At 39.7% G+C, this 15645-nt stretch overlaps 1 protein-coding gene across 1 annotated transcript in view; it reads right to left on the bottom strand.

Annotated features, from left to right (window-relative positions):
* Window positions 1-15645, bottom strand: part of OPN5 (opsin 5) — a 373243-nt gene that overhangs the window by 11505 nt on the left and 346093 nt on the right. The window contains exon 5 of the mRNA XM_053709616.1: window positions 15452-15645. This exon is cut by the window's right edge and continues 141 nt beyond it. Within this exon, the coding sequence (XP_053565591.1) occupies window positions 15452-15645 (194 nt within the window). The remainder of the gene's footprint in view (window positions 1-15451) is intronic.

Below are 15645 nucleotides of genomic sequence, written 5' to 3'. Positions count from 1 at the left end.
ACGGTGACGGGGTGGTGCAGCATTTATTTGGACAGTACATACACAGACTGAATTATGAGTCAAGAGGATACAGAGGCCTCCCAGGTGGATGAACAGTTGGAAGAAAACATAGAGGGAGCAAATATGTTCCAATTTTCAGATGCTGATGCTAAAAGAATTCGGTTTGATGCCATCACTATTAGAAAGCAAAGGGAACAACCTGAGCAGATCTTTAACTATATGGTGAAATTAAGGAAGAAAAAAATTGATTTGCAACTTCATGGATGCTACTTATCAGAATACCATAGGAAGGCATTCATTCCAAAAGGTTTTAGGATTAAAAACATACCCACTATAGGGCGCAATAACCCTACCTTCTGCCTCAAGTGGTGTGGTATTCTGAATAAGGGCTCTCTTGATCTAATGTTGTTGGTCATACAAGAGGTAAGTGACCAATTGAAACAGATTGAATCAGAACTCCAGAACTTTGAGTCCACTCATGACTAAGCTCACTGAGGATTCTAGTGAGGCTTGGCTTGACAAGTTAAAAGCGAGCATTGACACTTATGAAAAAAAATTGTTGACCTTTAAAGAGCGTAAGTGGGAAGCAGTAACACAGGATTACAAAGAGAAGCGCATATATAGGTGGCTGCTGGGTCCCCAGGAGAGGGCTAACTTTTCTAGGAATAGACGTGCACGAGTGTTCAAGCCTAGGTCATTAACTACAGTGGAGAGCTCTGACAATAGCTCTGATCCAGAAGGCTGTATGCCCACTAGGAGTGAGTTCCCTCATGGATCCCAATCTATGACCACTCGTTCAAAAAACGGGCAGGGCATAGGCCACACCAGAGGCGAGGGCGGCATGGGTCGCAGAACAAGGGGAAGACCTCCCCGGCAGTGGCGCAAGTAGAGAACACTGATGGATCTAGGAATATCATTATGAACTTAAGCTCCTATGTTTTGACTAAATCTGAAGAATCACTATTACAGAAAGGTCTGAAATTTATCCCGACCCTATATGCTAATGAATTTTTCCTCAATGTTGATCTCTTTAAATTCCAGAGATCCTTGAGGTTGAAGGAACATTTTGGGATCCCCAAAGAGGATCCGGTGGGCCTACGTAAGAAGGGCAAGTTTGATCCAAGAAGTACAAATGCAAGCATTGCCACTTACGCAAGAATGATCAAGGGGGACATGATTACTGATCTTTATGACCGTAGAAATAACTTTCGGAATAATTTGAATAAAGAACAGCGCCTAGCTCTTAAAAGTCTACAGAATAACAAAGACTTGTTGATACGGGAAGCGGACAAAGGAGGAGCCCTGGTTTTGCAGGACTATCGTGATTATAAGCAAGAAATTGTGCAGCAACTATCCGATAGTGAGACATACAGACGATTACCGGGCAATCCTACAGGATCATTTAAAACAAGAATTGACAATTATCTGGAATGTCTACATCAACAAGGCATGATAGATAAAGCCCTGAGGGATTATTTACAAGTGGAACATTCCATTGTCCCTGTGATCTACACCTTACCTAAGGTGCACAAAAATCCCATCACTCCTCCAGGAAGGCCAATTGTGTCGGCTAGGGGATCTGTGTTACAACCCCTGGCTACTTTTGTGGACACTATTTTACAACCAATTGTGGGACACACCAGTTCCTTTCTTTTGGATTCCATGGAGCTTATCCAGCTGCTGAAGACCTGCCAGACATGTGGTGAGGATGATATTCTGGTCACATTGGATGTGACCAGTCTATATACCGTGATTCCCCATGGCCCATTTTGAAACGGTGGCTACCACCGCCTTTGAAGATCACAGGATAAGGATGTACCGACGGTACATAGATGATCTCTTCCTTATCTGGTGTGGTACTGAGGATGATCTATTGGTGTGGTATTCTGAATTGAACAAAGTGAATCCACAAGTACAATTTAAGATGACCTATAATTCAAACACCATCGATTTCCTAGACTTAAGAATTTATAAAGAGGACACAGCCATCAGTACTACCTTATACCACAAAGAAACGGACAGGAATTCGTTACTGGATGCCACAAGTTGTCACCCTCCCAGCTTGAAAAACTCACTGCCAAGGTCACAGTTTAAGCGAGTGATACGCAATAATAGCAACCAGGAGAAGAAGGAACAGCAATTACACGAGATGTACAAGAAATTTACAGATCGGGGATATGGATCCAAGTATCTTGACCAGTCACTAGTGGAGGCATCACTGCTTACACAGGAACAGGCACTCACTAAATTGGAGAAAGATAGGAGTGAAAAGAAAATGATCTTCACCACCATATTTTCACCGGAAAAAGTACAGTTCTCCAATATCTTGAAGGAACATTGGGACATTCTGGAGAGTGACAAAACCTTACCCTTTGCATCCTGTGTGACTCCACTTGTTGGGTTCAAACGTGGAAGATCACTGAAAGATATGTTACTAAGACCTGATAATAGTGAGAGCTATATGCCAAGTACATGGTTAAAAACCACGAAAAAAGGTTGCTTCCGCTGCAGTGGTTGCACTACCTGTAGTGGGTTAACCCAGAGCAACACGTTCCAACATCCATGGTCTAATAAAAAGTACCACATCCAGCACAGGGTTACTTGTACAACCACGTATATTGTTTACTTATTGCACTGTCCGTGTGGTAAATTTTACGTGGGCAAGACCCAGGATGATCTCAGGACGAGGATGGCGAACCACCGGTCAGCGATTCGGCTGGCAATCAAGAATGGTGATTCGGACCAACCGGTGGCTCACCACTTCTGTACCAGTGGTCATGCTGTGTCTGACCTTCGCTATATTATCATAGACCACATACCACGTAATTCTAGGGGTGGTGACAGGGGCAGACGTCTACTACAATGGGAGTCCCAGTGGATTTTTAATCTGGAGACCATGTACCCAAAGGGGCTCAATGTCCAGTTGGACTACCAATGCTTTTTATAAATGTTGTAGTGGATGTACGCCCACTGCCTCCTATTTTGCCTGTAGGGTATTTAGGGACAGTTTGCACCTACACTTACTATGTGGGCAACTTGTTCTAACAATTTGACTTAAATGAGGTTATGGCATTGGGTGTTCTGTTAACACCTAGGACCTCTATGCTCAATGAGAGATTTGCCGAAGTAAGAAACTCTAGGCTGCATTGAGTAAGATGGAGTAGATGGTATGTGCTATTTAAGGTCATCTTAGTTAGGATGAATTGACAGGTCTATCCGTGTCCTATAGCTGACTAATTAATTTCTTTAAGTTTGTTTAATGAGTACTGAAGTAACGTTTTTTGACTATGTACTTAATTCCAAGTTGAGGGCATTAGTTTACCACATAATGAGTGGATACAGTACATTTAGGCACCCCTTTATATATTTTGCTTTAAAGATTAGAATGTAGACAAACACTTGATATGTATGTTACGAATTAGCTGAAGGGGTGTGTAAGACCTAATCTAGTGACAGTGTGCTTAGACAAAGGCAGAAATAATAGTATGTAACACTGCACCTATTTTAGTTACTTTGCTGTAGGTGAATTGCTGCACTTTTGTATGTTTTCGTTAAGATGTTTGACTTTGCACTTTTGTTTTGTAGTTTGTCCCCGTTGGTTCTCCCTAGTTCCGGGCGCGCATGCGCAGTTGCGCTACACGGAAGCTGGGAGTCTGATGGCGGTGCTTCACGGTGGGGGTAAGTAGGTATTTAAGGTGATGTTTCATTGATGCCTGTAAGTGGTCTGAGGACGGGGGAGACCCGAAAACGTTTACTAATAAATGGCATATGTAAACGGAGAGTGCCTTCTTTGTTGTGCGAATATTTAAGGCTTGTAAGCGCACCCCGGCAGCTGTATAAGTAAAAAAGAGTGCTGGTTCCCTGCTTTTGTATACATTTATTGATTGGACCTGCAGCACCTTGTTGGGATATTTGTCCTCACCCTGGGAGTACATACAGGGACACTATTTGTGTAACAGACTGATTCTGTTAAGTTGTTTTTAAACGGTGACGGGGTGGTGCAGCATTTATTTGGACAGTACATACACAGACTGAATTATGAGTCAAGAGGATACAGAGGCCTCCCAGGTGGATGAACAGTTGGAAGAAAACATAGAGGGAGCAAATATGTTCCAATTTTCAGATGCTGATGCTAAAAGAATTCGGTTTGATGCCATCACTATTAGAAAGCAAAGGGAACAACCTGAGCAGATCTTTAACTATATGGTGAAATTAAGGAAGAAAAAAATTGATTTGCAACTTCATGGATGCTACTTATCAGAATACCATAGGAAGGCATTCATTCCAAAAGGTTTTAGGATTAAAAACATACCCACTATAGGGCGCAATAACCCTACCTTCTGCCTCAAGTGGTGTGGTATTCTGAATAAGGGCTCTCTTGATCTAATGTTGTTGGTCATACAAGAGGTAAGTGACCAATTGAAACAGATTGAATCAGAACTCCAGAACTTTGAGTCCACTCATGACTAAGCTCACTGAGGATTCTAGTGAGGCTTGGCTTGACAAGTTAAAAGCGAGCATTGACACTTATGAAAAAAAATTGTTGACCTTTAAAGAGCGTAAGTGGGAAGCAGTAACACAGGATTACAAAGAGAAGCGCATATATAGGTGGCTGCTGGGTCCCCAGGAGAGGGCTAACTTTTCTAGGAATAGACGTGCACGAGTGTTCAAGCCTAGGTCATTAACTACAGTGGAGAGCTCTGACAATAGCTCTGATCCAGAAGGCTGTATGCCCACTAGGAGTGAGTTCCCTCATGGATCCCAATCTATGACCACTCGTTCAAAAAACGGGCAGGGCATAGGCCACACCAGAGGCGAGGGCGGCATGGGTCGCAGAACAAGGGGAAGACCTCCCCGGCAGTGGCGCAAGTAGAGAACACTGATGGATCTAGGAATATCATTATGAACTTAAGCTCCTATGTTTTGACTAAATCTGAAGAATCACTATTACAGAAAGGTCTGAAATTTATCCCGACCCTATATGCTAATGAATTTTTCCTCAATGTTGATCTCTTTAAATTCCAGAGATCCTTGAGGTTGAAGGAACATTTTGGGATCCCCAAAGAGGATCCGGTGGGCCTACGTAAGAAGGGCAAGTTTGATCCAAGAAGTACAAATGCAAGCATTGCCACTTACGCAAGAATGATCAAGGGGGACATGATTACTGATCTTTATGACCGTAGAAATAACTTTCGGAATAATTTGAATAAAGAACAGCGCCTAGCTCTTAAAAGTCTACAGAATAACAAAGACTTGTTGATACGGGAAGCGGACAAAGGAGGAGCCCTGGTTTTGCAGGACTATCGTGATTATAAGCAAGAAATTGTGCAGCAACTATCCGATAGTGAGACATACAGACGATTACCGGGCAATCCTACAGGATCATTTAAAACAAGAATTGACAATTATCTGGAATGTCTACATCAACAAGGCATGATAGATAAAGCCCTGAGGGATTATTTACAAGTGGAACATTCCATTGTCCCTGTGATCTACACCTTACCTAAGGTGCACAAAAATCCCATCACTCCTCCAGGAAGGCCAATTGTATCGGCTAGGGGATCTGTGTTACAACCCCTGGCTACTTTTGTGGACACTATTTTACAACCAATTGTGGGACACACCAGTTCCTTTCTTTTGGATTCCATGGAGCTTATCCAGCTGCTGAAGACCTGCCAGACATGTGGTGAGGATGATATTCTGGTCACATTGGATGTGACCAGTCTATATACAGTGATTCCCCATGGCCCATTTTGAAACGGTGGCTACCACCGCCTTTGAAGATCACAGGATAAGGATGTACCGACGGTACATAGATGATCTCTTCCTTATCTGGTGTGGTACTGAGGATGATCTATTGGTGTGGTATTCTGAATTGAACAAAGTGAATCCACAAGTACAATTTAAGATGACCTATAATTCAAACACCATCGATTTCCTAGACTTAAGAATTTATAAAGAGGACACAGCCATCAGTACTACCTTATACCACAAAGAAACGGACAGGAATTCGTTACTGGATGCCACAAGTTGTCACCCTCCCAGCTTGAAAAAATCACTGCCAAGGTCACAGTTTAAGCGAGTGATACGCAATAATAGCAACCAGGAGAAGAAGGAACAGCAATTACACGAGATGTACAAGAAATTTACAGATCGGGGATATGGATCCAAGTATCTTGACCAGTCACTAGTGGAGGCATCACTGCTTACACAGGAACAGGCACTCACTAAATTGGAGAAAGATAGGAGTGAAAAGAAAATGATCTTCACCACCATATTTTCACCGGAAAAAGTACAGTTCTCCAATATCTTGAAGGAACATTGGGACATTCTGGAGAGTGACAAAACCTTACCCTTTGCATCCTGTGTGACTCCACTTGTTGGGTTCAAATGTGGAAGATCACTGAAAGATATGTTACTAAGACCTGATAATAGTGAGAGCTATATGCCAAGTACATGGTTAAAAACCACGAAAAAAGGTTGCTTCCGCTGCAGTGGTTGCACTACCTGTAGTGGGTTAACCCAGAGCAACACGTTCCAACATCCATGGTCTAATAAAAAGTACCACATCCAGCACAGGGTTACTTGTACAACCACGTATATTGTTTACTTATTGCACTGTCCGTGTGGTAAATTTTACGTGGGCAAGACCCAGGATGATCTCAGGACGAGGATGGCGAACCACCGGTCAGCGATTCGGCTGGCAATCAAGAATGGTGATTCGGACCAACCGGTGGCTCACCACTTCTGTACCAGTGGTCATGCTGTGTCTGACCTTCGCTATATTATCATAGACCACATACCACGTAATTCTAGGGGTGGTGACAGGGGCAGACGTCTACTACAATGGGAGTCCCAGTGGATTTTTAATCTGGAGACCATGTACCCAAAGGGGCTCAATGTCCAGTTGGACTACCAATGCTTTTTATAAATGTTGTAGTGGATGTACGCCCACTGCCTCCTGTTTTGCCTGTAGGGTATTTAGGGACAGTTTGCACCTACACTTACTATGTGGGCAACTTGTTCTAACAATTTGACTTAAATGAGGTTATGGCATTGGGTGTTCTGTTAACACCTAGGACCTCTATGCTCAATGAGAGATTTGCCGAAGTAAGAAACTCTAGGCTGCATTGAGTAAGATGGAGTAGATGGTATGTGCTATTTAAGGTCATCTTAGTTAGGATGAATTGACAGGTCTATCCGTGTCCTATAGCTGACTAATTAATTTCTTTAAGTTTGTTTAATGAGTACTGAAGTAACGGTTTTTGACTATGTACTTAATTCCAAGTTGAGGGCATTAGTTTACCACATAATGAGTGGATACAGTACATTTAGGCACCCCTTTATATATTTTGCTTTAAAGATTAGAATGTAGACAAACACTTGATATGTATGTTACGAATTAGCTGAAGGGGTGTGTAAGACCTAATCTAGTGACAGTGTGCTTAGGCAAAGGCAGAAATAATAGTATGTAACACTGCACCTATTTTAGTTACTTTGCTGTAGGTGAATTGCTGCACTTTTGTATGTTTTCGTTAAGATGTTTGACTTTGCACTTTTGTTTTGTAGTTTGTCCCCGTTGGTTCTCCCTAGTTCCGGGCGCGCATGAGCAGTTGCGCTACACGGAAGCTGGGAGTCTGATGGCGGTGCTTCACGGTGGGGGTAAGTAGGTATTTAAGGTGATGTTTCATTGATGCCTGTAAGTGGTCTGAGGACGGGGGAGACCCCGAAAACGTTTACTAATAAACGGCATATGCACACGGAGAGTGCCTTCTTTGTTGTGCGAATATTTAAGGCTTGTAAGCGCACCCGGCAGCTGTATAAGTAAAAAAGAGTGCTGGTTCCCTGCTTTTGTATATATATATATATATATATATATATATATATATATATATATATATATATATATATATATATATATATATATATATCCTATAAAGATGTCAGTTTGACTTTTTTATTGGAATAATATTTTGTGGCTTTTTATAGTTAACATTTAAATCTGGATACTCATTGGTTAACCTGTCGATTATAAGCAAGCCACATCCTAAATAGTTATTGGCCGCTTAGTCTGTCAATCAAAAGCTAGTAACTTATTTTGTAAACTGTAGCCAATAGAAGCAAGGTTTTTATAAATAGTACTTTTTATTTTATTTAACAAACCAAAACATTGGCTACAACATGCTTTAAAAGCTTCTACGTAGTAAGGCAATTAAAGGGACACCAAATCCAAATATTTTCTTTCATGATTCAGGTAGAGAATACAATTTTAAACAACTTTCCAGTTTACTTCTATTATCTAATTTGCTTTATTCTTTAGATATCTTATGTTGAAGAAATAGCAATGCACATAGGTGAGCAGATTACATACATTATCTATGTGCAACCACCAATCAGCAGCTACTGAGCCTATCTAGATATGCTTTTCAGCAAACGGATATCAAGAGAATGAAGCAAATAAAAAAATAGAAGTAAATTAGAAAGTTGTGTAGATTTGTACACTCTTTCTAAATCATGAAAGAAAAAATGTGGGTTTAATGTCCTTTTAACTGCAATCCAGTTTCACCTGAGGAAGGAGAGGAACCCTGAATTGCAGCGGGGATTACAGGCCTGGCCAGGCAAGCATTTTTTTTTTGTCTCTCCACTTAAATGCTTTTAAAACCACTTTTTATGTATTGTTTAAAACTTAGTGTGGGGACTCTGCTTTTATTATTTTGTCTGTATATTTGCATATGCTTTATGATAAAATGATACTATGCTACATTAAATTGTTTTCAAATAAATATATATTATTTAACCTATATTTGTTGGCGCTGTCTATTTTTATACATTTCTAAGGTGCATTAGTTCTATAGCCACAGATTTTTACTAAGGGGTACTGGTGTTTTCCAGTGTCTGGCTATTAGTGACTTGGCGCTGTTTGTTCTAATTTTAAACTATGATTTCGGTAAGTCATTAAGTAATGCTATTCTAGAGGTAAATGTGAAGGGATTAGTGAAAATTAATTTAAAATTAGTTTATAATACCATCCACAAGGGACACATTACTGGGCATTCCAACATATGATAAAGTGTGCCATGTGTCTCACATCCTCACAAACATCGGCCAGAAGCGGTTCTGTAAATTGTAGCTAATCTAGTTAGCGTTAAATACCATCTGAGAAGAACTTTAACGTTCATCTCTAATATTTGTGGGGGAGACTGATAAACATTTAGTCTATTTAAAAATAATTTTCCAGTCTGAATCTGAAAATTGTATATTAAGATCTATTTGCCATTTTCGGGTATAAGAAGGAGAACCTGAGTAATATCTTCCTTTGGTTATCTTGCTAGCCAGAGAGCAGTCCTGAGATGGGTTTCTCTCCTAAACATAGAGTTTAAAAAATGGTCTTAACAGATCTTGTTTTTGAGGACTAAGCAAGTTTTGGAACTGAGCATATTTCAGTATAGTGATTCTATTTATACTTTGAGGAGATTGTACTATTCTGAAACTTCTGAAGTGTTTTGTGTATGTGAAGTTGTTGGCATGTTATAGGGCTACTTTCCTTTAAGACCCAGCACAGAGTTCCCACCTGAGGGGCTTTTAGTACATGAGAATCTATTGAAACCAATGCTTAAAAGGACAGAAAACTCCAATATTTTCTTTAATGATTTGGATAGAACATACAGTTTTAAACAACTTTCAAATTTAATTCTTTTATCAAATTTTCTTCATTCTCTTTTAATTCTTTGCTGAAGTTACAGCATTGCACTGCTAGCAGCCAGCTGAACAACAAGGGATACCAAGAGAACAAAGCACATTTGAAAATAGAAGTAAATTTAAAAGTGTCCTAAAATGACATGCTCTATCTGAATCATACAAGTTTATCTTTTACTTTCCTATCCCTTTAAGTGCTGTGTGAGTTGTGCCAGTCTAGGATTCTTTGTAGGGCAGTAGCTTTATGATAAATACACTATATTTTTAAATTTCTTAATAAACTAATACACAATTGTTTTGACCTTTTGAAAAAGCTGAGATCAAGTCGGCGAAACATGTTAAGGGAGGGTATTCCTTAATACCCGATTAGCGTTTTTTAAACAACAAAAAGACTCGTAATGCAAACAAATTCAGAAATAATATAGAGACACTGTTAGAAAATAATTATATAAAATATCGCTGATAAAGTGTTAACATCAAACTTAGCAAGACATCAGTCACATTGTGTATATCGTAACGGCTGCAATGTCGTCCAGCTAAGCATTGCTTAGCAAGTGTAGCTGTTCATACATATTTTTAATAACCAGAGTTGATACGTTACAATTTCCTGTTGTGGTTAAAACTATTATATTTCCAATATAAGTGAACAGACGAAATATTATAAAGTGAAGAATTTAAAACCATATAGAATATCACTGATATAGTGTTAACATCAAACTAAACAAGATATCAGTCACACTGTGTATACCGTAACGACTTCAGTAGCGTCTAGCTAAGCACCACTTAGCAAGTGTAGCTGTTTATAGATACAGTTTTAATAATGGAAGTTGATACTTTATAATCTTCTGTTGTGGTTAAAGCCATCATATTTTCAATATAATTGAGCAGACGAAATATAAAAAAGGGGACATTCTAGAAACGCCTTCAGTACTAGACATACTAACTGATACATTGTAGTGCAAATATTAGCGACACAAGACGAGCAACAGTGATTACGCATGACGTGGTAACCTTAACATTTTGCTGACAATTTTTTACTACAATAATAGTCTGAATACAAGATGAAAGCATAATGTATTTATGAATACCAAACCACGTGAAACACGACACATCAACTGCTCTTACAATAACATATAGAGAGTGAAATAATACAATTGATGTATCATTAAATTTGAAACTAAGGCTATTCATAATAGCCAATAGTACTTATTCTTTTATATCTTAACCCCTGATCTCAATAGAAAATCACACACTTTAATAAAAGTAGGCATAGTATCTGCAAGATTATAAGACCTATTCAATAAAGCAGACATACTTGTTCACAAAAGCGCATAACAGTAAAATAAGTATGTTTGACTGCTAAATGTATACACAAGTTCTGTGAAATCATAACATTGAAAATACATGGGCCTATAGTTATCAATGTCTGTCGGACCTGATCCGACAGAGCGGATCAGGTCCGACAGACATCGCTGAATACGGCGAGCAATACGCTCGCCGTATTCAGCATTGCACCAGCAGCTCACAAGAGCTTCTGTGAAATCATAACGTTGAAAATACATGGGCCTATAGTTATCAATGTCTGTCGGACCTGATCCGACAGAGCGGATCAGGTCCGACAGACATCGCTGAATATGGCGAGCAATACGCTCGCCATATTCAGCATTGCACCAGCAGCTCACAAGAGCTGCGGGTGCAACGCCGCCCCCTGCAGACTGGCCGCCAGCAGGGGGGTGTCAATCAACCCGATCGTACTCGATCGGGTTGATTTCCGGCAATGACTGTCCGCCTCATCAGAGCAGATGGACAGGTTATGGAGCAGTGGTCTTTGTGACCGCTATTTCATAACTGCTGTTTCTGGCAAGTCTTTACCGAGCTTGATAACTAGAGGCCATGGTGTCAAACTTCAAGACCTTTATTGATTTAATAAGTGTTTAACCCAAGAACATTTAAAACTATAAGATTGTGTAAGATAAAATGATGTGGGCACACCAACTTACTAAATAGTACCAATGTGTGGCCTAGTGCCTCGTATATACACCTACGTTGAAGGTGCTATAACATAATAGCCCCTAAGAAACAACAAGTCTCCATATTATCTCAGAGAGTGTGTTGCATAAGATTTGATAATTATCACCAAATTATAACGCTGGAAATACAGAGTGCCAAGTTTTAAGATCACCTCTAAATTAAAAAGTGCTCAACTATAAGAACACTTAAAATCACAATACGGAGTTAGATATAAAAGATTTGGGCACACCAACTTACCAAGCAATATATAAAGTTGGACCATGCGTTAATATTTATACAATACTGCAGTATTAAAGGGACACTGAACCCAATTTTTTTCTTTTGTAATTCAGAAAGAGCATGCAATTTTAAGCAACTTTCTAATTTACTCCTATTATCAATTTTTCTTTGTTCTCTTGCTATCATTATTTGAAAAAGAAGGCATCTAAGCTTTTTTTTGTTTCAGTACTCTGGACAGCACTTTTTTATTGGTGGATGAATTTATCCACCAATCAGCAAGGACAACCCAGGTTGGGCCGGCATCTAAACTTACATTCTTGCATTTCAAATAAAGATACCAAGAGAATGAAGAAAATTTGATAATATGAGTAAATTAGAAAGTTGCTTAAAATTTCATGCTCAATCTGAATCACAAATGAATTTTTTTGGGTACAGTTAAAACTTTTCTCTCAAATTTGGGAGTGAATCCTAGATATTGGATCCACTTTTTAACACTGTGCAGAATACCAGTGCTCAAACTCTATTGAAATTGATGCAAATTCGAGTCTCTTTGTGATTTTAACCACTTTACACAAACACACACACATTTTATTTTATAAAAATAAAAATAGATAATAAAAGTTAAGTTTTAATTTATTAAACCCCCTACTCTTTGTTTGCCTCTCGAGGATGATGTTTCTTATTTAAGGGGTAATTGAAGTGCTACTAAAGTGCATTCTTTTGAGTCCAAATCCCCTCCAGGGTTCTTTAGACTTAACTTGACACAATTGTTTTTATTAATTTTGATAGGTGGGAATATGATTCAAAATATGTAAATGCTTTAACATGGGTGAAGCATATCCAGCTAGTTACATGCTGCATTACATAACCCTGAGAGGATAACCTTGAGGAAATAATTTTTGAAAAAAAACACAAGGTGACTATGCTGCATTTAGATTTTTAAAAAATATGCCTTTAGTCAAGGACTTGATATTCTACCTCAAAATGTCCTCAGTAGACACATCCCCTTGTAGAGGGACATTAAGCAGCCAATCAGGATGCTGGTCCTGGCGCTTGCAAGCAGTGTGCATATGCAGGCACAGACACTTTATTTCCTTTTGTCAGTTAAAGCAAGCTTACTATGTAATTAAATAAGATTATGGTGAATCCAACAAGATCACAATAAAGCAAAATGTGAATTCATCACTGATGCTACTGATTGGCTGTTTTTCATGCAGATGACATTATTTGAAAGATAACTGCTCACAGGGCATGTACTCTAGTGAGCCGAAGACATTCTGAGGTAAAACATCTTTCTTTTTTTACACAGAGATGTTCATGTGATATTTTCAAGCATATTGCATCACTTCCAAAAGATTTACGGTTAACATGTTCCTTTAGAAGGGCCATTAGAAAAACTACAAGGGTCGCCACTTCTACCAGGCCATTGTTTTTAGTTTTATGTATACAATGTCTGCAGCATTAAGAAGTGGTGCGAACACATGGAGGACTCAGGGAGTGATGAGAAGACATTGGTGCCGGCTGCTTATGAACGCCTGGATAGGTTGTACATACCCCTCACTTAATCTTTTCACTTTGTCATGTCTGTGACTGTTCCAAGTGGTTGAGTCAGAGGGAGGCTGGGGACTGTAAGCTACATGTGGGAGCTACACATGCTGTGTTAAGGTCATGCATGGGCCCTTCATTCAGTTAAACGGAACTGCCTGGTTGCTATGTCATTGAATTATCAGGTCAAGAATTCTATTTAGCCTAGGGATAAGCAGCTGAAGGACATTATGGAATAAATGGTGCTTGGGTTTATAGCTGAGAACAGAGGGTATATATATATCTGCACTATACTCTGATGTTGACATATATCTGACATAAGGGTCTGCATCTGTTCAGGGGTCTTTTGTAGGCATCCTACTGGCATATAAAGTTGTGGGAGACATTTATCTGCGTCTATGTAAAATGAGTAACATAAGGGATTAAATAGGCTCTTTCTTTCTGTCTTTCATCTGAGTACCTATATTTCCCTTCTCTGCATGTCGTGTTTTCTGCAGATGTGTATCTGAGCTCTGATAGATTTAGTGATTAATGGTCATAAAAATCTTGTCACTATTTTCAGTATGTAAATACATTTTATTTTACTATTGATACTATTGATAGAACAATTAAGATTTATTAATGCCAGTTGCCATGTATGTGTTAATATCTGTGTACTACAGAATTTTTTTTATACATTCATCCTAACATTGCAGTAGACAAAGACAAAGATGACAAAGGGCCTACTCATTTAGATAAAATGTGATCACACATTTCATATTATTGTACAATGTTGCTCTCTCCCTCACTCTCTCCATCCATCCCTCTCTCTCTCTTCCTCCCTCTCACTCTCTCTCTCCTTCCCTCACTCCCTCCTTCTCTCTCTCTCTCCCTTTCTCTCTTTCCCTCCCTATCTCTCTCTTTCCCTCCTTCACTCTATCTCTCCCCTATCTCTCTCTCCCCTCCCTCTTTCTCTCTTTCTCTCCCTCCCTTTCTCTTTTTTCCTCCCTATCACTCTCTCTCTCCCTCCTTCACTCTATCTCTGCCCTCTCTCTCTCTCTCTCTCTCCCTCCCTTTTTTTCTTTCCATCCCTATCTCTCTCCCTTTCTCTCTCCCTCGCTTTCTCTCTTTCCCACCCCTATCTCTCTCTCCCTCTTACCCTGTAACTCTTCCCTCTCCCTCCCTCCCTCCCTCCCTCCCTCTCTTTCTCTTCCTCCCTCCATATCTCTCCCCTCTCTCTCATGTGTGTGTGTATGTGTGTGTATTTGGTATCTATGTTAATTCATGTATATATGTGTGTGTATGTGCATATATATGTGTTTGTGCGCGTATAAAATATCACCCTTTCACATGGTCAGAATCTCACTTGGTCATCATATTACTCTCTAAGCAGATTAATTAGTCTTTCTGTGAACCAGTTAATCAGCCAGTCAGTACATTTTTTGGATATTTATGCACTTGCTCAGGTTATTATAAGTCAGCCTCTTACTCAATTTCTCAGGTGAATAATCTCGCAGCCAGCCAATCAGTCATGGTCAATCTCACTGTCACCTGATCAGTCTCTCATTTGGTCACCCTCTTATTCTCTAAGTTGATTCATTAGTTTTTCAGTCAGATGGTCAGTTAGCCAGTAAGTCACGCAGAAAGTCTCTAAACTCGACAGTCATTCTCTAACCTTCTCAGTCTCTTACTCAGCCAATCACACAGTAACTAAGGCAGTCAGTCACCCACCCACTCAGTCAGGTTCTCATGTGGTCAATCGGCCGCTAGCAGGGGGTGACAATGAGCAGGTGGACCAGTTAAGGAGCAGCGATCTTTAGACTACTGCTTCATAACTGCTGTTTCCGGCGAGCCTGAAAGCATCAACCTCCATTCAGAAATTGAGAATTTGGCCCTATTGAGTTAAAAATTCAGACAATTTCTCATTAGCAGTATCCATTTAGGCAAGCCACCCAAATACATGTGTATGATGTCTGCATACCTTAGTCAGTTTTATCTCCAGTGTATGGTTATTCTGAATTCTGGAATCAAAATTAGCAACTTCTTTGGCAGAAGACTTAACTTTGGCAATTATCCTCATGTATGAAAAAACTATAACTGCTGTTGGAAGTAGAAGACAGAAGACCAGCATGCAAAGTACGAAAACCTTCCCACGAAGTGAAGCCTGGGCAAGCC

Source organism: Bombina bombina, chromosome 4 (genome assembly GCF_027579735.1).
Source record: "Bombina bombina isolate aBomBom1 chromosome 4, aBomBom1.pri, whole genome shotgun sequence".
Taxonomy (NCBI): domain Eukaryota; kingdom Metazoa; phylum Chordata; class Amphibia; order Anura; family Bombinatoridae; genus Bombina; species Bombina bombina.
The sequence above is the reverse complement of the archived record's forward strand: the minus strand, read 5'-3'. Positions and strand labels throughout refer to the sequence as shown.